Below are 23237 nucleotides of genomic sequence, written 5' to 3' on the forward strand. Positions count from 1 at the left end.
ATCCATCTTGGATCTCAAGCTGCTCAACAAGAGAGTTCGTCAGAAGTTCCTGCGTTTTGCGGTTCGCCAGGAACATTACCAGTTCATCGCGCTGCCCTTCGGTCTCGCCACCCCTCCCAGAGTCTTCACGAAGATCGTGGCTGCGTTGATGGCCTTGTTGAGGATCAGAGGTCTCGTTCTTTTTCTGTACCTCGCCGATATTCTGATCAAAGCTCCCTCTTTCCAGCAGGCGCGCCTAAGTTTGACGATCGTCCTGGACACTCTTTCCGATTTCGGGTGGATCATCAACAGGAAAAAGTCCTGTCTGGTCCCTACTCAACGTCTTGTGTTTCTGGGCCTACTGTTCTACACTCGTCGGTCAAGGGTCTTTCTCCCACAAGAGAAGATTCTCTTCCTGCAGCAGGCTGTGCGATCGCTGCAGACCCCACGATTTCCATCCCTCCGAACAGCTATGAGGGTCCTGGGAAAAATGGTGGCGGCGATAGAGGCAGTTCCCTTTGCCCAATTTCACGCCAGACCTATCCAACATGCCATTCTGTCGAGGTGGAACAGGTCGGCTCTGTCCTTGGATCGCCCTGTTCGTCTTTCATGCCGGATCAAGCGGTCACTCAACTGGTGGTTGACGTCACCTCTCATCCTCTTGGGGCGGTCTTTTCTTCCTGTTCATTGGCAGATTGTAACAACGGATGCCAGCCTCCTCGGCTGGGGTGCAGTGTTCCGCAATCACACTGTTCAGGGTCGTTGGTCGACTCAAGAATCTTCTCTGCCGATCAACCTTCTAGAGATACGAGCGATCCATCTGGCTCTCGTCCACTGGGACAGACTCCTCGGGGGCCTGCCTGTCCGGATTCAGACAGACAACGCCAAAGCGGTAGCATATGTCAACCGCCAAGGAGGGACATGGAGTGCCTCAGCCCTGGCAGAAGTGTCCAAGATCCTTCAGTGGGCAGAGATTTCGATTCCGACAATCTCCGCGGTACACATTCCCGGCGTAGACAACTGGGCCGCCGACTTTCTCAGCCGCGAGGGTCTTGCGGCAGGAGAGTGGTCCCTACACCCGGAGGTATTTCTTCAGGTCTGCAGTCGTTGGGGAACCCCGGACGTAGATCTGCTAGCTTCTCGCCTCAACATCAAGGTCCCACAGTTTGTATCCAGAGCTCGAGATCCTCTCGCAGTGGGCGCCGACGCTCTGGCCATTCCTTGGTCACAGTTCGAGCTCCCCTACCTGTTTCCTCCCCTGCCTCTTCTTCCCATGCTGTTGAAGATCAAAGCAGAAGGAATTCCAGTCATTCTCATCGCCCCGAATTGGCCCAGAAGGTCTTGGTTCGCGGACATTGTCAACCTTCTCGCGGACGCCCCCTGGAAGCTTCCAGACAGGGCAGATCTGCTGTCTCAAGGTCCGATTTGCCACCCCAATTCTCGGCCGTTCAATTTAAAGGCGTGGCTGTCGAGACCGAGGTTTTGAAAAGGGCAGGATTCTCCGGTCGAGTAATTCATTCCATGATCCGAGCCAGGAAGCCATCATCTTCCAAAATTTACTACCGTACTTGGAAGGCCTATTTCACTTGGTGTGAGGCCAATAACATCGCGCCTATGTGCTTTTCGCTCCCTTCCGTTCTGGCGTTTCTTCAGGCAGGGCTGGATGCGGGGCTTGCGCTCAGTTCCTTGAAGGGTCAAGTTTCGGCACTCTCCATTTTATTTCAGAAGACTTTGGCCTCCCGCCCTCAGGTCAAAACCTTTCTTCAGGGCGTGGCTCACACGGCCCCTCCGTATCGAGCGCCCGTAGATCCATGGGATCTTAATCTGGTTCTTGAGGTTCTGCAAGGTTCTCCCTTTGAACCTCTCAGAGAAGTCTCCCTTTCCCTTCTCTCCTGGAAGGTAGCCTTTCTGGTGGCCATCACCTCCATCCGGCGCGTGTCGGAATTGTCGGCTCTTTCTTGCCGCTCTCCTTTCCTGGTACTTCACCAGGACAAGGTAGTTCTGCGGCCTCCGCCCTCTTTTCTTCCGAAGGTGGTGTCCTCCTTTCACCTCAATGAGGATATTGTTCTGCCGTCCTTCTGTCCGAGTCCAACTCACCCTCGGGAGCGGTCCCTGAACAAGCTGGATCTGGTCAGGGCAATGAGTCTATCTGTCTAGGACGTCTTCCTTGCGAAAAACAGACTCTCTTTTCGTCATTCCAGATGGGGCGCGGAAAGGTCACCCGGCTTCCAAAGCTACTATTGCTTGCTGGATCAGATCGGCAATTTTGGAGGCCTACCGGGTTAAGCATCGAGTGGCCCCTCCAGGGATCAGAGCGCACTCTACCCGGGCAGTGGGTGCTTCCTGGGCGGTACGCCACAGAGCCTCCGCGCTGCAGCTTTGCAAAGCTGCAACCTGGTCTTCGGTTCACACGTTTGTGAAATTCTACAGGGTCCACACCTACGCTTCGGCGGACGCCAGCCTAGGTAGAAGGATTCTGCAGGCAGCAGTGGTGAGTCCACTGGCCTGATGGAAGTTTGTTTCCCACCCCAGGGACTGCTTTGGGACGTCCCATGGTCTCTGTGTCCCCCAATAAGGCGAACGAGAAAACACGATTTTTGGGTTGCTTACCGTAAAATCTGTTTCTCGGAGCCTTCATTGGGGGACACAGCACCCTCCCATGTTCTACAACTCCTGTTCTTACTTTGGTTGATTGGTTACAGTTGAGTTGTTTGTTCTGTTTTCAATCTATTCTGTTTCTTCTCCTACTGCTTTCTCACTAACTGAGGAATTCCCTGCCGGCCGGTGGGGTGTATACTGCGGAGGAGGAGCTAACCTTTTTTTGTGCATAGTGTCAGCCTCCTAGTGGCAGCACAGCATACACCCATGGTCTCTGTGTCCCCCAATGAAGGCTCCGAGAAACAGATTTTACGGTAAGCAACCCAAAAATCCTGTTTTAATGGCTAACTGAAAAGATGGTAACACATTGCAAGCTTTCGAGACTACTCAGGTCTCTTCATCAGGCATAGACTAATACAAAATCTGAAGAGTCACATATTTATGCACAATACAGCACAACAGATCCATTGATATTAATATAAAAAAGTTATGAATCTGAGAAAATGGCGAAATGAATCGATATTTTTTTTTCTCCATAATGCTATTTTGTTGGCTTAAAAAAAAATTCAATAAAGAAAACCTGTATATGTCTGGTATCTCTGTAATCATACTGTCCATTTAAATTTCCCAATTCACGTCTTTAAAATAAAACCCAAAAAGCAATGGCGGGAGTTTGCGTTTTTTTTTTTTTGTTTCACCGCACTTTTAATTGTTTTATATGGGAAAAATAAATATCGGTGTTAATTTGTAGGTCAAAGCAAGTGTAGCAATGCCAATAAAGTCTTTGTTTTTTTTGTTTAGTTTTTAGCCCTTTTACACAATAAATACCTTGTTCCAGAATGGTATGGGTGCTGGACAGATACGGTATTTCTCAGCTTCAAATGGAAAACTGGTGGGGGGATCAATGCCCCTACCCTTGTTCATTCAATTGTCTTGGATAGAACAGATGGGTTGAAAGATGGAGCCACTGGACTCCGTAAAATATATTTGATTCCTTGGTTGCTCTTGATCATAGCATCTAAAAGCTTAAATGATCAGAGCCCAACCTCTGGACTGTGCCGCAAATAGTACTGCCACTTCAGTAGTACTGCCGTATAGAGGCGGCACATCGCAAGAAGTCCTCTCAATGGCCACCTTTTAAAGGAGGTGTATGGTGAAGACGCGTTCTTGCCAGCTGCAGAATAGTTGACAACTTTTAGATTACTGGTGGTCCTAGCGCTGGGAACCCCACTGATCGCTATCATGGGGCACTTCTATCCCTGTTAGGTTGGAGTAGCAGTATACATGATCAGTCGTCACTCCATTCATTTTTTTTTTTTTTATGGACCTGCCAGAAAAAGTCCAGTTTGGTGCTTTGACTTTCCCATAGATCAGTATTTGAGCCTGTGCCCTTCTGATCTATTTAAATCGGGATTAGAGGGCACCTGTTAGGCTTTTAGGCGATCTTTGGGGATGCCAGTGGTTGATTGAGCTTCCACCATCTAGAACTTATTATCTGTAGCTTAAAAACATTATGCTGTGGTCGATAATGGCTTCATATATTTGGGGGGATCAAAGCTAATTTTAACTCTGCAAGGACACTGGGAAACTATAAGTTAGAAGCAGGCCGCATATAAGATCGATGTATAAATGAATGCGGTAAGCGCCTAGTGATCACTGCATGCAGCCAACGGGGAAGCTGGTATGTGATGTTGAATGTTCCTTCTCATCTCTCTGTGAATTGAATGGAGCTTTGTTAGAGCGTTCACGCTGCCTGTAAATTCATTGTTTGTGGGGCTAACTGAAACAGTGGGGTCAGTCGATTATTATAAGGGATATGGAGTGCAGGTTCCTTATCAGCACTTCACAGTATTTCATGCTATTAGTTCTTGTTTCTTGAGGGCTGTTTCTTAGGCTTTTTAAGCCTAAGAGAAAATAATATTTGTCAATACGGTTTAATTAATGCATCTGTATGCACGTTTTAGGTTGAAAATGGCGTCCATACAGCTATTCCTCTCCATGAGCGCGTCATACTAATGAGAAAAGAGGGCGAGTCTGCGAAAAGTATCAATGAAATGCTGCTCAGTAGATTGTCTAGATATAGGGCTTCTCCATCAGCGACTCTGGCTGCCCTTACGGGATCGACAATCTCCAACACACTGAAAGAGGACCAAACTGGTGAGTCTGCTCTGAGAGTTTATTTCTTGCATGCATTTTATGTTCATAATCAAATATCACTTTTAATACTATAATTAAATATACAAAAAAAAATCCATACAAGAAAAGGGATTTTATAACGCATAAATCCACAAGATGCTGAATACGTTTTATAACCTGATCAGAGATCAATAGAAACCCAATGTGGCTAGTGTATTGACCTTGTTAAAAGTACACCTAGAAACTGGGGTAATACTCAAGGGCGACATATACTACTCCCTGGGTACATAGATGAAACGGACCAACATTATCATTCAGTGAATCATGTCTCTAACCAGTATGATAGTAGCCCAATGTTAGTTCATCATGGTGTCCATTTAGAGAGCAACAAGACAGATTCGTCACCCAATTTAGTAACTGACTAGCTGGTACAGTGTTGTAGCATACATATAACGTCTAGGGTGGTCACAACCATGTCGGCCAATCAATAAGAAGTAGAGTGTATAAGGGTAAATGGGTTGATATGGTTATGTACTTTGCTATGATTGTATGGTTTGTACATTTTTTGATTGTTATATTTTAATCACATGTTTTCAAGTTGTACTTTTTACAGTAAGTGGCTTAGAATGATTTACCTTTACTGGCAAGTAATGCAGCAGACTGACTGCTGTTTTCTATGCTATTTTAGCAATATTCGTAGTCCAGTAATCTTGTGGATCCTGCTTCTTCTGGCATCATGTTATAGCGCAGAAGGAGCTGTGTAGGCTGATGCATAGATTTGTAGGAAAAAAATCAGCATACCTTGGAATCCATTGAAATCCCTGCCAACTCTTGGCTCAGAGGTGCAGTGGGCAGTCATACCAGTGACTGGCAGCCATCACTGTATACATGGGCATACATTGGTAGCTGTTAAGCACCGATTAGGATTGCCTACTGACCCTCTCAGCCAAGAGCAGGTATGGATTATACTAAACACCACTCCACCCCCATTTTTTGGACGCCATTATGCAACCTTAACCGACCCCATTTGGGTCAGTTAGGCACTCTTGGTCATGGTTGTACGGCAGATCTGATGGACCTCTGTATCTTCCATTGTAAGTGGAAGCTCTGAAGTAAATGTGAACAGAAAATATTTTTTTGTAACTAGGGACATGCTAGTGATCAGCTTGTCTGCTATGAAAATGTGACATTAATCTAACAGTAAATACGCCTTGTTATGCCTTGTAGCTGCAAACACAAGCTGTGGCCTTCCTCTGAAAATGTTAAGAAAGACCCCAATTTACACATGTGGAACGTACCTGGTACTTATTGTACCCCCTCCTGGAGGCTCAGGAAGTTCAGCAACAAGGTCTCTCTTTGGTGGAACCAGCGGCTTGTCATCGCTAAAAAGTACGGAATTTCATCGGTTTTTGATTTTTTTTCTTCTGTAATACCATGCTTTTCACGGACTAATGTTACTGTCACTGCTAAAGAGGACAAAATGAGACCATGTGGTCTTACCGTACAGCACGTTTCAGCGATCCCGTGGATTGAAACATAAAGTGTTACTTTACTGGATAACAACATATTGTAAACTTTCTCTTGTGCTTTCTTTTCTTATCCACTATGGGTTTCTTTTTATCCCTAGGATAAGCCATCAATATTATACTGGGGGGGTCCGATTATCGGCACACCCTTTGATCAGCTGTTTGGAGCTGCTGCAGTGCTCATTGTGCAGGAAAAGTATGTACCAGTCTGATGTAAAGATTGAATAGGCAGTGGTGCCCACACGCTCGCCGCAGCCTCTTCAAACAGCTGACTGAAGGTGGTGCCTATAGCCAGACCCCCACTGATCTAATATTGATGGCTTATACACTTTACCTAGTAAATCCTGATGAATGTTGCAAGGTGTAACATTGTGGTCAGGGCCTTGGACGCACAATGAGATTGCTTACAGTTGTTGAAAACATAATACATATAAAATGCTCTTTTTGTTAAACCATTCACTTTCATATTTGTCCTATTCTTCTCTTCATAAGGTTTATTTTGTAGTTTTACATTATTATTATTAATAATAATCTTTATATAGCACCAACATATTCCGCAGCGCTTTACAATTTAACAGTTTTAAACACAACAGTCAAAAGTAACAACTTTATCAATAATACAATGATTAAAGCAAAACAAGACGACCCTGCTCGTGAGAGCTTGCAATCTACAATAAGGTGGGGGAGATGCAGAGTTCAGGTGTGTATTTACAATGATGGTCCAGCCATCTTGAGGGAGTGGGGGATAGATGGAGATAGTGAATGGGCTACACATGCACACTTACACATAAAATGACTGATTAGGGAACGTGATATGCAAATATAAAAAGAGAGAAGCCAGCGCTGCCGATGGTCAGAACGCATAACATGAAGTGCAATGCACATATTGACATCTAACTGTAATCAAAATGAGACATTTGGCAAAATATTCATCAATACATTGAGCCACCCCACCGCGCCAAGGCAATCTAATGTGGGGGGTCCTACTCTACATTTTTTATTACTCACTGTGCCATTACGGCCTCCTGGATATTTTAAAAGCAAGACCATATCTATTACAAATGTACCTGAAGCATGTCTGAATCGCTCCCGTGCAACCAGATGAAACAAGTGCAGATAAAGGCCAACCAGGTCTGAACACAGACATCTCAGATTAAACCTCCACACACTGCCTAACCAGCAAACACAGATGAAGGGCGATGCAGGCTCAGACACAGATGTACAAATTATAAAGCCTGGGGCAGGGCGGGGCTGCTGTGTGTGCACAGCAGCCTAGATCCATAGAATCGTAGAGTTGGAAGGGACCTCCTGGGCCATCTGGTCCAACCCCCTGCTCAAAGCAGGATTCGCTAAATCATCCCAGTCAGATGTCTGTCCAGCCTCTGTTTGAAGACATCCATTGAAGGAGAACTCACCACTTCTCGTGGCAGCTTGTTCCACTCATTGATCACTCTAACTGTCAAAAAGTTTTTTCTAATATCTAATCTGTGTCTCCTTCCATTCAGTTTCATCCCATTGCTTCTAGTCTTTCCTTGTGCAAATGAGAATAAAGATGATCCTTCTACAATGTGACAGCCCTTGAGATATTTGTAGACAGCTATTAAGTCTCCTCTCAGTCTTCTCTTTTGCAAACTAAACAATCCCAAATCCTGCAACCTTTCCTCATAAGACAGGGTTTGCAGACCGGTCACCATTCTGGTTGCTCTTTTCTGAACTTGCTCCAGTTTGTTGATGTCTTTTTTAAAATGTGGTGCCCAAAACTGGACACAATATTCCAGATGAGGTCTGACCAAAGAGAAGTAGAGGGAAATAATGACTTCACGTGATCTAGACTGTATGCTTCTGTTAATACATCCTAGAATTGCATTTGCTTTTTTTTGCTGCTGCATCACACTGTTGACTCATATTCAGTTTGTGATCTATTAGTATACCCAAGTCTTTTTCACATGTGCTGTTGCTTAGGCCTATTCCTCCCATTCTGTATATGCTTTTTTCATTTTTATTGCCCAGATGTAATACTTTGCATTTTTCCCTGTTAAAAACCATTCTGTTAGTTGCTGCCCACTTCTCCAGTTTATTTATATCTTTTTGAATCCTCTCTCTTCTCTAGTATTAGCTATCCCTCCTAGCTTTGTGTCCTCAGCAAATTTAATCAGTTTACCCTCAATTCCTTCATCTAAATCGTTGATAAAGATGTTGAACAATACAGGGCCCAGGACAGAGCCCTGTGGTACCCCACTTGAGACATTCTTCCAACTGGATTTGCAGCCATTTACGACCACTCTTTGGGTCCGATCACTAAGCCAATTATGAATCCACCTAACAGTTGCCCTGTCCATTCCAAACTTAGTCATTTTTTCAATAAGGATTGTATGAGATACTTTGTCAAATGCTTTGCTGAAGTCAAGATATACTATATCTACAGCATTTCCTTGATCCACCCAATCAGTGATTCCGTCATAGAAGGAAATTAAGTTAGTCTGACATGACTTATTAGTTACAAACCCATGCTGACTCTGTTTAATCACTTCATTCTTATCCAGGTACTGACATACATGTTGTTTAATAATTTGTTCAAAGATCTTTCCTGGTATAGAAGTCAGACTCACCGGCCTATAGTTGCCTGGGTCCACCTTCTTCCCCTTTTTGAAGATAGGAACAACATTTGCTCTTCTCCAGTCTTCTGGGACTTCTCCTGTTCTCCAAGAATTTTCAAATATTATGGAGAGGGGTTCAAAAATTTCTTCTGCTATCTCCTTCAGTACTCTGGGGTGTAATTCATCTGGACCTGGAGACTTGAATTCATTTAGGTTAGCTATCCATCACAATGAATACAGCAAAAATGGCGAACATAACCCAGCGTGCACGGCAACAGTGGTGGTCAGCCACGATGCAATATGCAAATATAAAAAGAGAGAAGCCAGCGCAATGTAGAGTAGGACCCCCCACATGAGATTGCCTTAGCGCGGCGGGGTGGCTCAATGTATTGATCAATATTTTGCCAAATGTCTCATTTTGATTACAGTTAGATGTCAATATGTGCATTGCACTTCATGTTATGCGATCTGACCATCGGCAATGCTCATATTGACATCTAACTGTAATCAAAATGAGACATTTGGCAAAATATTGATCAATACATTGAGCCACCCCGCCGCGCCAAGGCAATCTCATGTGGAGGGGTCCTACTCTACATTTTTTATTACTCACTGTGCTATTACGGCCTCCTGGATATTTTAAAAGCAAGACCATATCTATTGCAAATGTACCTGAGACATGTCTGAATCGCTCCCGTGCAGCCAGATGAAACAAGTGCAGATAAAGGCCAACCAGGGCTGAACACAGACATCTCAGGTTAAACCTCCACACACTGCCCAACCAGCAAACACAGTTGAAGGGCGATGCAGGCTCACACACTTTTGTACAAATTATAAAGCCTGGGGCAGGGCGGGGCTGCTGTGTGTGTGCACAGCAGCCTAGATCCATCACAATGAATACAGCAAAAATGGCGAACATAACCCAGCGCACACGGCAACAGTGGTGGTCAGCCACGACGCAATATGCAAATATAAAAAGAGAGAAGCCAGCGCAATGTAGAGTAGGACCCCCCACATGAGATTGCCTTAGCGCGGCGGGGCGGCTCAATGTATTGATCAATATTTTGCCAAATGTCTCATTTTGATTACAGTTAGATGTCAATATGTGCATTGCACTTCATGTTATGCGATCTGACCATCGGCAGCGCTGGCTTCTCTCTTTTTATATTTAGGGAACGTGATGGGCTGCACTGAAAAAATGTGTTTTGAGGGAGCGCCTAAAACTGTGCAAATTGTGGCTGGTCCTAATTTCTTGGGGTAGAGCATTCCAGAGGATTGGTGTAGCGCGGGAGAAGAGTCGGGAATGGGAGGTACGGATGAGTGTAGAGGTTAGTCGAAAGTCGTTTGCAGAGCGCAGCGGTCGGTTAGGCTGATAGACAGAAATGAGGGAGGAGATATAATGGGGTGCTTCACTTTGGAGAGCTTTGTGGGTGAGAACAAGTACTTTGAATTGGATCCTATAATGAATGGGCAGCCAGTGTAATGACTAGCGAAGAGCGGACGCGTCCGAGTAACAATTAGCCAGATGGATAACCCTGGCTGCAGCATTAAGGATGGACTGGAGTGGGAAAGTGGAGTCATGGGGAAGACAATTAATAGAGCATTACAGTAGTACAGACAGGAGTGGATCAAGGAGACAGTGAGGGTTTTAGTTGTTTCCACGGTGAGAAAAGGGCGGATTCTAGAGATGTTCTTTAGGTGTAAGCGGCAAGAGCCGGCAAGAGATTGTATATGGGATGTGAAGGAGAGATTGGTATCAAACATAACACCCAGACAGCGTGCCTGCTGCCGAGGTGTTATTATGGTGCCACCCACGGAGAGGGAAATGTCATATTTAGGGAGGTTGGTAGACGGCGGAAGTAGAGGTAGTTAAGTTTTGGAAAGGTTGAGCTTCAGATAGAGAGCGGACATGGTGTTGGAGACTGCGGACAGACAGTCACTGGCGTTCTGTAGTACAGCGGGAGTAAGGTCAGGGGATGATGTGTATAGTTGTGTGTCATCAGCATAAAAATGGTACTGAAAGCCAAATCTCCTGATGGTCTGTCCAATTGGGGCCGTGTAGAGAGAAGAGAAGGGGGCCAAGGACTGAGCCCTGAGGTACCCCAACAGTGAGAGGAAGGGGAGATGAAGTGGCGCCAGCAAACAAAACACTGAAGGAGCAGTCAGAAAGATAGGAAGAGAACCAGGAAAGAGCAGTGTCCTTAATGCCTAGTGACTGGAGCCTAGAGAGTAGAAGATCGTGTTCAAGTGTCAAAAGCTGCAGAAAGGTCGAAGAGAATGAGCAGAGAGTGGTCACCGTTACATGTTGCTGTCAGAAGGTCATTGGTCATTTTGATGAGTGCACTTTCTGTCGAATGTAGGGGGCGGAAACCGGACTGTGATGGGTCTAGGAGGGAGTGAGTGGAGAGGTAATGAGTAAGGTGGAAGTAAACCAGTCTCTTCAAGAGTTTAGAGATGAAGGGAGATTGAAGACTGGTCTGTAGTTGTTTGTGTAGGATGGGTCGAGAGTGGGTTTCTTTAATAATGGAATAATGATAGTGTTTGAAGGAGGAGGGGAAAATGCCAGAGGAGAGGGAGATATTGATTGTAGTTAGGCGAGTTGTGACGACTGGAGAGAGAGATTGGAGGAGATGTGAGGGAATGGGGTCAGTAGTGCATGTAATCAGACGAGAAGAAGAGAGGAGCCTGGAGACTTCTTCTTCTGTGATTGGATCAAATGTGGAGAGTGAGCCAGGGGAAATGCAGGGAGGGATGGGAGTCACTGCACTTGGAGGCTGTGAGCGGATTTCCTGACGGATATTATCTATTTTCTCTATAAATTGGGAGGCCAGGTCATCAGCACATATGTCTGTGATAGGGACTTGTGCTTTCGGCCTGAGGAGTGAGTGAAAGATATCAAAAAGTTTCTTGGGGTTGTTGGATAGTAAGGAGATCAGGGTGGTGAAGTAGGTCTGTTTTGCAAGGGGAAGGGCAGAATTATAGGTTCTTAACATGAATTTGAAGTGGATGAAGTCTTCTGGTGTGCGAGTTTTCCTCCATTAGCGTTCAGCACTCCTAGAGCATCGCTGGAGAAGTCGAGTTTGCGATGGGAGCCAGGGCTGTTTTACTCTGTGCTTGGAGGTTTTGCGGGTGAGGGGAGCTACTTGGTCAAGGGTGCTTCTAAGAGTGTTGTTGTAGTGATGTACAGCCAGATCAGGACAGGAAAAAGAGGTGATTGGGGACAATGATAAGTATAGGGAGTCTGCAAGTGTATGAGGGTTATTGGCTTGTAGATTTCTGAATGTGTGGTAGGTAGGAGTGTGCTGGGATGGGTGAGGATTTGTGAGTGTGAAGGAGAGAATGTTGTGGCCAGAGAGGGGAAGTGGTGAGTTATCTAGGTAGGAGATTGAACAGAGCCGGACAAAGAACAGGTCAAGGGTGTCACCGTCTTTGTGTGTCTTGGAGGACGAGCGCTGTGAAAGGCCGAGAGAAGTGGTTAGTGATAGAAGCTGGGATGCAGCTGTGGAAGTGGGGCTGTTAAAGGGGATGTTGAAGTCTCCCAGGATAAGGGTTGGGAGTACTGAGGACATGAAATGTGGCAGCCAGGCTGAGAAGTGGTCAAGGAATTGGGTGGGTGAGCCAGGGGGCCAATATATGACCTCTACTCTGAGGGAGAGGGGATGGAAGCGGCTGATGCTGTGGACCTCAAAAGAAGGGAATGACAGTGATGGAGCCGGGGGGATGACCTGGAAAGTGCATTGTGGGGACAGGAGTATGCCGACACCACCACCAAGTCTGTTTGTGGGTCTCGGGGAATGGGAGAATTGTAAGCCACCATGGGAGAAGGCAGCAGGGGAGACAGTGTCAGAGTAATGGATCCAGGTCTCAGTGAGGGCCAACAGATTAAGAGAGTTGTTCAGAAAGTAGTTGTGCAGGAAAGGAAGCTTGTTACATACAGACCGTGGATTTCAGAGCGCACAATTAAAAGGAGATGAGGGAGTGTAAGTAATATTAATAAGGTTTCTTGCACTAAGCTAATCGTGTCTCCATGTCAGACTCCCACTGCTGCCATCGTTCTCATTGTAATGTATAATTGTGTGCTTAGGGTCTATAATACATGTGTGTATGTTATATATATTGTTACTGAAGATTGCCTTGTCGGTTTCATAGCGGTCTGTATTCTTTCAGTACTGGCTTCCAGTCTGGTGTTTAACATTTCTGATGGACAGTTCACAAACAGGGCTGACCTGATTGACGCTGCTGGCAGCTCCCTGGGCCGTGGGGCACTAGTAACGGGACTTGGTAAGAGCTAAAAGCTACACTTCTACCTCCAATATAGCAAGCGCCTAAGCAGAATGATTTGTTACATAAAATTAGCATAAACTAAGCTCCATTTCTTAGGTTCATGTTGTTGTTGGTTTCTCTCCAATTTTTTGACCAGCCAAGGCATGCTGTGAAATGTAGTCTTATATGGTTGGTACGTTTGTGAGGGTTTTGTGACAATGAAGTAATCCAGATTCCTGTGTTCTTGTAGGCGCTTGTTACGATACTATGAATAATATGATCTGGACCTGCTCTAACGACTACATTGACCAATGGTGTAACCCCGGAAACCAGGCTTTCCATGTTGTGTGTCAGAGACTCGGAGTCACACATGTCATTGCTGACCCCAAAGGTAGTTTTTTGGTCTTTTTCTGATAGTCTACAATTTCCTAGTGCATATGACTAATTAAGAAAAGTTTATTTTCCACAATATTTTCTGGTGGGATCATTGACTCATTCTTGCAAATGAGGAGACCCGCCAGCCAATCTCTGTCCCATTTCTACAGTCGTCTGACAGCATCCTAATGCTCTTTCATATATTCTGCAGGAGAGGCTGTGACCACGAATGAGGTTATAAACCAATTACTTCATCATGTAGGGGCTATGTGCATTCACCAGCTCAACCTACTGACTAACAGCAGCAGTCTACCAATCACAACCTTCCTCGGAAAGCAGCATCCAATTGAATCACATCATCTAAGCAGCATATGTGATATCATGGAGAAAGCCATGGTCAATGGCGATAAATGTATCATCCGCTGCATTCTTGTGGTGTTTCAGGTACTTTGGTTTATTAGTTTTCTTTTTGGATGTTGCAGAAAAAACATATTGGGGGAAAAAGATATTAATGACCATCTAAAGGATGCCCATGTATACTGGCATGATCTGTGGAAATACTTCTATAGTTGGATAGTCACAAGCTAATCATTTTAATGCCTTCTGTAGTTCTTTTCCTCTTCATCCATATATGTCTTTTTGTTTTTTGCATGTTATCCAGTAGTATCTTATCATTGTGGTCCATACGTCTTTTTTTTTTTTTTTAATTTAACCATCAAGGTGACATCCATCCTTCTCATACGTACAAATAAATGTTTTTAAAACATCTACTACTCAAGAGACAGTAGAAGACGTACAACGCTCAGCTGATGCATTGATTTCATACAAGTCCTATCTGTTTTGTTTCATGGAGCCTTGCATTTGAATGGGCAAGTTTGTTTTGCAGGTCTGATCAAAAACAGACATTCATTCTTTTTTTTCTCTCTCTTTTTTTTTTTTTTGTCTTTTGGGTGGAAAATTGATCTGCAAAAAAAAAAAAAAATGGTTGTGAACCTGTGTATAGTCTATAAGGGGTAGGTGTTATATCAGTAATAAAAATGAATAAAATACAGACTGTAGTGGCATGCCGTTTTGACAAAGGGAATGAAAGCTTCCGCATGTCAATTTATTTCTAAATATTCAGGAGGAATGGCGAGATTCTCAACGGGAAAAAAATCTATTTAATAAAACATTAAATCACTTTCTGATCTTGTGCAGTCATTACACAATGTATAACATGAACAAGAAACATGATCATTTCAGAACTGCAGTCTGGCAAACCCATTGGCATCCTACAACTCCACAGAACCAAGTGATTTTTCTCCAGCCCTTTTTTGGCTCATTAGGTTATCGTTGTCATGAACCTTTAAAGGGACTGTCTGCACAGAATGACTGCGCAAACCAAGTACAGGTGCTTCACAGCGAGATCAATCATTTATATACCGTATATACTCGTGTATTAGCAGAGTTTTTCAGTACATTATTTTGTGCTGAAAACGCCCCCCCCTCGGCTTATACACGAGTCATTGTCCCAGAAAGATGGGGAGGGGGAGCGGCGGAGGAACGGGGTGACAGGAGGCAGAAGGCGCTCCCCTGGCAGTGAATATTCATTTCTCTTATAGCGTGCACAGTTACAGTCACAGCCGCCGTCTTCCAGCACACATCCTACTTACCTTTCTGCGCTCCCTCGCTGCATCTCGTTTGTTGCAGCGCCAGCATTTCTTCCGGCCGAGCGATCACGTGGCCCCGCTCATTAAGGTAATGAATATTCATGCCTCTCCACTCCCATAGGCGTGGAGTGAATCACTCGGCTGGAAGATCTGCTGGCGCTGGAACAAGATGCAGCGAGGGCGCCCAGGAATGTAAGTAGGATGTGTGTGTGTGTGTGTGTGTATATATATATATATATATATATATATATATATATATATATATATACACTCACTGGCCACTTTATTAGGTACACCATGCTAGTAACGGGTTGGACCCCCTTTTGCCTTCAGAACTGCCTCAATTCTTCGTGGCAGAGATTCAACAAGGTGCTGGAAGCATTCCTCAGAGATTTTGGACCATATTGACATGATGGCATCACACAGTTGGCGCAGATTTGTCGGCTGCACATCCCTGATGCGAATCTCCCGTTCCACCACATCCCAAAGATGCTCTGTTGGATTGAGATCTGGTGACTGAGGAGGCCATTTGAGTACAGTGAACTCATTGTCATGGTCAAGAAACCAATCTGAGATGATTCGAGCTTTATGACATGGCGCATTATCCTGCTGAAAGTAGCCATCAGATGTTGGGTACATTGTGGTCATAAAGGGATGGACATGGTCAGCAACAATACTCAGGTAGGCTGTGGCGTTGCAACGATGCTCAATTGGTACCAAGGGGCCCAAAGAGTGCCAAGAAAAAATTCCCCACACCATGACACCACCACCACCAGCCTGAACCGTTGATACAAGGCTGGATGGATCCATGCTTTCATGTTGTTTACGCCAAATTCTGACCCTACCATCCGAATGTCGCAGCAGAAATCGAGACTCATCAGACCAGGCAACGTTTTTCCAATCTTCTACTGTCCAATTTCGATGAGCTTGTGCAAATTGTAGCCTCAGTTTCCTGTTCTTAGCTGAGAGGAGTGGTACCCAGTGTGGTCTTCTGCTGCTGTAGCCCATCTGCCTCAAAGTTCGACGCACTGTGCGTTCAGAGATGCTCTTCTGCCTACCTTGGTTGTAACGGGTGGCAATTTGAGTCACTGTTGCCTTTCTATCAGCTCGAACCAGTATGCCCATTCTCCTCTGACCTCTGGCATCAACAAGGCATTTCCGGCCACAGAACTGCCGCTCACTGGATTTTTTTTCTTTTTCGGACCATTCTCTGTAAACCCTAGAGATGGTTGTGCGTGAAAATCCCAGTAGATCAGCAGTTTCTGAAATACTCAGACCAGCCCTTCTGGCACCAACAATCATGCCACGTTCAAAGGCACTCAAATCACCTTTCTTCCCCATACTGATGCTCGGTTTGAACTGCAGGAGATTGTCTTGACCATGTCTACATGCCTAAATGCACTGAGTTGCCGCCATGTGATTGGCTGATTAGAAATTAAGTCTTAACACACAGTTGGACAGGTGTACCTAATAAAGTGGCCAGTGAGTGTGTATGTGTATATATATATATATATATATATATATATATACATATATATATACATATATATATATATATATACATATATAATATATATATTTTTAGATATACAGTGGGGCAAAAAAGTATTTAGTCAGTCAGGAATAGTGCAAGTTCCACCACTTAAAAAGATGAGAGGCGTCTGTAATTTACATCATAGGTAGACCTCAACTATGGGAGACAAACTGAGAAAAAAAAATCCAGAAAATCACATTGTCTGTTTTTTTTTCATTTTATTTGCATATTATGGTGGAAAATAAGTATTTGGTCAGAAACAAGCAATCAAGATTTCTGGCTCTCACAGACCTGTAACTTCTTCTTTAAGAGTCTCCTCTTTCCTCCACTCATTACCTGTAGTAATGGCACCTGTTTAAACTTGTTATCAGTATAAAAAGACACCTGTGCACACCCTCAAACAGTCTGACTCCAAACTCCACTATGGTGAAGACCAAAGAGCTGTCAAAGGACACCAGAAACAAAATTGTAGCCCTGCACCAGGCTGGGAAGACTGAATCTGCAATAGCCAACCAGCTTGGAGTGAAGAAATCAACTGTGGGAGCAATAATTAGAAAATGGAAGACATACAAGACCACTGATAATCTCCCTTGATCTGGTGCTCCACGCAAAATCCCACCCCCGTGGGGTCAGAATGATCACAAGAACGGTGAGCAAAAATCCCAGAACCACGCGGGGGGACCTAGTGAATGAACTGCAGAGAGCTGGGACCAATGTAACAAGGCCTACCATAAGTAACACACTACGCCACCATGGACTCAGATCCTGCAGTGCCAGACGTGTCCCACTGCTTAAGCCTGTACATGTCCGGGCCCGTCTGAAGTTTGCTAGAGAGCATTTGGATGATCCAGAGGAGTTTTGGGAGAATGTCCTATGGTCTGATGAAACCAAACTGGAACTGTTTGGTAGAAACACAACTTGTCGTGTTTGGAGGAAAAAGAATACTGAGTTGCATCCATCAAACACCATACCTACTGTAAAGCATGGTGGTAGAAACATCATGCTTTGGGGCTGTTTCTCTGCAAAGGGGCCAGGACGACTGATCCGGGTACATGAAAGAATGAATGGGGCCATGTATCGTGAGATTTTGAGTGCAAACCTCATTCCATCAGCAAGGGCATTGAATATGAAACGTGGCTGGGTCTTTCAACATGACAATGATCCAAAGCACACCGCCAGGGCAACGAAGGAGTGGCTTCGTAAGAAGCATTTCAAGGTCCTGGAGTGGCCTAGCCAGTCTCCAGATCTCAACCCTATAGAAAACCTTTGGAGGGAGTTGAAAGTCCGTGTTGCCAAGCAAAAAGCCAAAAACATCACTGCTCTAGAGGAGATCTGCATGGAGGAATGGGCCAACATACCAACAACAGTGTGTGGCAACCTTGTGAAGACTTACAGAAAACGTTTGACCTCTGTCATTGCCAACAAAGGATATATCACAAAGTATTGAGATGAAATTTTGTTTCTGACCAAATACTTATTTTCCACCATAATATGCAAATAAAATGAAAAAAAAACAGACTGTGATTTTCTGGATTTTTTTTTCTCAGTTTGTCTCCCATAGTTGAGGTCTACCTATGATGTAAATTACAGACGCCTCTCATCTTTTTAAGTGGTGGAACTTGCACTATTGCTGACTGACTAAATACTTTTTTGCCCCACTGTAGTAACCATGCATACAAGGATAGGGGATGAGGAACCATGCATACAAGGATAGGGGATGAGGAACCATGCATACAAGGATAGGGGATGAGGAACCATGCATACAAGGATAGGGGATGAGGAACCATGCATACAAGGATAGGGGATGAGGAACCATGCATACAAGGATAGGGGATGAGGAACCATGCTTACAAGGATAAGGAGCCATGCATACAAGGATATGGGGAATAAGCAGCCATGCATACAAGGATAGGGGATAAGGAGCCATTCATACAAGGACAGGGTTGGGGGAGCCATGCATACAAGGACAGAGATGAGGAACCAAGCATACCAGGATAGGGATGAGGGGACTATGCATACCCGGCTTATGCTCGAGTCAATAAGTTTACACAGTTTTTCGTGGCAAAATTAAGTGCCTCAGTGTGTGTATATATATACTCTGGTCGACTTATACTCGATTATATAAGGTACAACTTCCCACCTGCTTGGTTTCCAATTCCATCTATCTCTGCCCATCTCTCGCTCTCTGAAGACAGAGCTGTCAATCAAAGAAAGTGACATAGAGATCAGGGCTGTGGGGTCGGTAAGCCCAACCTCCGACTCCCAACGCTTCAATTTCCCTGCCTCTGACTCCCCAGCACTGCCTCACTAGTGAGCATGTGCATGAAGTGCAGCACAGATTTATCTCAACTACAAGCTGAGATCCTCCGATCAGGAACAGAAGAGACATTTATAGGACATTTCATAACTTTCCAAAATACTTATGAAAAAATGTACAGCACATCCTGCATTGTACTACTATAGCCAATTTATTATGTAGTTTAGGAATTAGTTCATTTTCCACAGATGCCACCAAAATGGACACTGACTCCGACTCCAACTCCACAGCCTGGGTACAGATTTTGGGAAACCAAGCAGATGGGAAGGTGTATCTAAATGATCGGCTCCGTTGTGAAGCACCCAGTGCCTGTACTTAGTTTGAACAGTCGTTCTGTGCTGACAGGGTCCATTTAAAGGGGTTTTCCACTACTATTTTACCCTTTTTCATAAGTCCTAACTCTTCTTAACATTAACTTTTCTAATGTTCTTTTATTACCTTTGCATCTCTGTATGGGAACATAACTGTTCTGTTACTTCCGATCTGAGCACCAAAATCTGACAAAATGACAGAAGGCAGTCACTGATGGGTGCAAAGCTGCCTGTAAATGATTGACAGGAGTATGAGCACGTAATCTCTGATCACAGACCTCACTGTCCTCTGCACAGATCCTGCCCAACACTTTGGAACACTGGCCCCATTCTGCTGATAAGCGCTATGATATCTTTTGTAATGACAAGTATTGACTGGATCTGTAAATGGCTGAGGTCAGTGATCTGCGGATGTCTACTCAGACTCCTCATTGACAGGCCACTCCGACCCAATCAGTGACGGCCTCTTATCATTTTGTCTAATTCCAGAGCTCAAATTGGAAGTAACTGAGCAGAAAGCAGTGGCTACATGATAACACATGGTTATGTGACCCACTCAGAGAAGCGTTCATAGAAGCAGCACAGGTGGTAAAGGGATTATTAGGAGGGGTTAGGACGTACGAAAGGGGGTTACCGTATTTTTCGGACTATAAGACGCACTTTTTTCCCCAAAAAATGTGAAGGAAAATGGGGGGTGCATCTTATAGTCCGGATGTAATCGCTCTGGCTGAGGTGGGGGAGCGGAAGCGGCGGAGCAGCGGGTCACAGGAGGCTGGAGCCGGCGGCTGCGGCTAACTCCTGTTCCCGCTGCTAAAGAGAAATGAATATTCACTGCATTCCAGGCCCATCTGCGTGGAGGGCAATGAATATAAATTTATTTTTAATAATAGTATCTTGGTATAAGTGGCCCCCACCCACATCCTGGTATGCACAACCACATCAGAAAACATTAAGAAAAACAAACCATTACACTTACCTTCATGCGCTCCCTCGCAGTGTCTTGTTCCAATGCCAGCATCTGCTTTATGCTTGTAAGCAGTGCATGGCAGGGACATCATGTGCTGCTCACAAGCAGAGCACAGCTGTCGGGAATACTTGCCAGGAATGTGCGTACATAGAACAGTGAGTATTCATTGCTGCTCAGTAGCGCGCAGTGTCAGCCACCGGCATCCTGCTGCTGCCGGCGGTCACGTGTTCCGCTACTTAAGAGAAATGAATATTCAATGCACTTTTTGATCTCTCTTGACATTGATTTCAATCATGCAAATGATTTGGGTGTCTTTTTGTGATCATTAAAACTGTGTGGTAGAGGCTGAAATTTACCAACAAAATGAATGCTAAAGTCGAGCAATACTGTGTTTTCAGGTTGTGTTCAAATTTTTCCTTAACCCTCAAACTGAGAGAAACCGAGATACAATCCGAAGGGCTGGATTGTTGTTATGGCAGCTGCTTATGGCACCAAAGGACCAAATCTGCCCTGAAATCCAGAAGGAGGTCTGTCTGGCTATTAGGTAGGTCATTGTGGCTTGATCACAGCATATACAACCATTTAGTTGACTGGATAAGAGGTTTGTTGTGCAAAATCCTAGCTGTAATATCACTCGTTTCTATTTTTTTCACTGCACATTTCATCTTCTTTCCCATTTATTGCTGTATTAACATAAAGGATAAATTATTTTTTTCCCCACAATATATTGACAATGCACAATATATAAAAGGAAATAACCAGATATTTCATTGGCACAAGGCCTACATGACCTTTTTCATGATGGTTTGGAAAGTGATGTGTGCACAAAGAAAAAGTCTGTCTAATTGCAGTCAATCTAATCTTCATTTTTTGTTGCAAAACTGCAAACTTATTGAAAGCTTTAACTATAATTTCATGTCTGAATTGGCAACAAAACTGCAAAATAAATGGCACTGACGCTAACCAGCGTGGTTGTGTTAATTGTCCTACCAGGAAAGCCACACATTGCCCAATATTTATGTCCAGGTTAACAATCGTGCCATGTAGGGTGCTAGTAATCAGTATGTGACAATCAGAATGAGGTATTACCCCATAGAGCAGAATACCACATAAACAATCCATTTATTGTCCAGTAAGCCTATTTAGCCTTCACAAACTGCGTATTCATCTGCACAATAAAAGATGAATAATGGCAGATTTACAACCCTATTTTCCACCCAGTTGCTGTGCATGGAGATTTGCAACATCAGTTATGGTAAATTATATGACTGCAGTGTGTGTCTCAATTAATGGATGTCCTCTGATGTTAGTTTATCTTGACCTTGAATTTGTTGTTGCTGCAGCTTCGGCTTAAACATTTTAAACCCAGGAGAGATGGAAATCAATAACTTACTCAAGTTGATTTTAACAGAAGGTAAGAATGCTTTTAAGTGACACGATCAATCATACGGCATTTATTTAGATTGTAATGTGTTATTAGTTGTGAAAAAATAGATTTATTTTTTTTTGGACAGATAAGAAAATTATGTCCACTTACACCGGGATCCTGTCCTGCACTTGGAAAAATGCAGATATTTTATTAAAAAAAGGCTGTCATACGATTCCTGATATGTTATGTCAGTTTGGTTGCATTTGCCTGTCTCATTTCACCATTTCCCACCAACCTCATAAAAAAGAAGTCTAATCTCTCTCTCTATATATTATATTATATTTTATATATAATGTGTATGTATCAAGCCACGCCCACTCCACATAACCCTACCCACTGGCAGATGGAGAGCGGGGCTGTGGAGGGAGAGCGGGACGGTGCATGGAGATCGGGGCTGTAGAGGGAGAGAGCAGGATGACGGGTGGAGAGCGGGACTGTGGAAGGAGACAGCGTGATGGCGGGTGGAGAGAAGGGCTGTTAAGGGAGAGAGCAGGACTTGGGTGGAGAGCTGGCTGCTGAGGGTGAGAGCGGGATGGCCAGTGGAGACAGGGGCAATGTGGGAGAGAGCAGGACGGCCAGTGCAGAGCGGGGTTGCGGAGGGAGAGAGTGGGACCGCCAGTGGAGACAGGGGCTGCTGAGGAAGATCGGGGCTGTTGAGGGAGAATGTGGGACTTGATTGGAGAGTGGGGCTGCGGAAGGAGAAAGCGTGACAGTGGATGGAAAGCTGGGCTGTGGAGGGAGAATGCGGGACCGGCGGGTGGAGAGCTGGGCTTCGGAGGGAGTTAGCGGAGCTGCGGAGGGAGAGAGCGGGACAGCAGTTAGTTACTATGCCCGCTCAACGCCGGGCTCTTCAACTAGTGGATATATAAAAAGAAAAAATGTGAAACGAGAAACAGAACATGTTTAATATAACATATGGGCAAAATAACAGTAGTTGTATTACTTGATTTCTTTACAGGTGACCGGAATTCTGGGCTTTCCCAACTCCGAGATGTTATTTTGACAAACTTGACTGAACAGCTCCAGAATAACCGGTTTGGGAGTGATGAAGATGAGCATTACAGGTATATTTTGCTTGGCTATTACAGAAGGAAAGTCATTTTAAAGAACCAAGTGAGCAGAATTACCAAATTAGACTTGTAGAAAGTTGTTTGGTATTTCTACATATCTAACCATCCATCTGTTGTGTGTATTATTTATACAGATTAAGTGTACACATTTTAGTAGTCCTTTTGGTTGTTCCTTTGGCTTGGCTGTGAGACGTCCGTGGTCTTTAAGGAGAAGACAGAAATGGTTTATTACTATTTCTGCCTTTTCAGTTTAAGGCTACTCTCTGCTTCATGAGTACTACGTGGTGAATAGAAGCATCAGTTTTTGACCAGGATATCCCATATTCAGTGTATGTCTACGTGGCATAGACAGTGTTGTGTGGAGTGGCATGGAGCTGTTTCTCTGTAATGGGAAATTTTATTATGTCCAAAATAAACTTGAAAACTGAGCAATAAAAAAAAATATCATAACATTCTTCAAAGGTGTTTTTTTTTTTTTTGCATATA

The 23237-nt window shown here is 44.4% G+C and overlaps 1 protein-coding gene across 3 annotated transcripts in view; it reads left to right on the forward strand.

The window, feature by feature from the left end:
* Nucleotides 1-23237, forward strand: part of HECTD4 (HECT domain E3 ubiquitin protein ligase 4) — a 352187-nt gene that overhangs the window by 96378 nt on the left and 232572 nt on the right. For all 3 annotated transcript variants that reach the window (XM_073562745.1, XM_073562806.1, XM_073562884.1), the window contains exons 8-15: nucleotides 4542-4734; nucleotides 5941-6102; nucleotides 13004-13117; nucleotides 13350-13490; nucleotides 13686-13918; nucleotides 20651-20796; nucleotides 21596-21666; nucleotides 22640-22745. In XM_073562745.1, coding sequence (XP_073418846.1) covers nucleotides 4542-4734; nucleotides 5941-6102; nucleotides 13004-13117; nucleotides 13350-13490; nucleotides 13686-13918; nucleotides 20651-20796; nucleotides 21596-21666; nucleotides 22640-22745 — 1166 coding nt within the window. The remainder of the gene's footprint in view (nucleotides 1-4541; nucleotides 4735-5940; nucleotides 6103-13003; nucleotides 13118-13349; nucleotides 13491-13685; nucleotides 13919-20650; nucleotides 20797-21595; nucleotides 21667-22639; nucleotides 22746-23237) is intronic.

Source organism: Dendrobates tinctorius, unplaced genomic scaffold (genome assembly GCF_039654945.1).
Source record: "Dendrobates tinctorius isolate UK_male_01 unplaced genomic scaffold, ASM3965494v1 ptg000003l, whole genome shotgun sequence".
Lineage (NCBI taxonomy): Eukaryota > Metazoa > Chordata > Amphibia > Anura > Dendrobatidae > Dendrobates > Dendrobates tinctorius.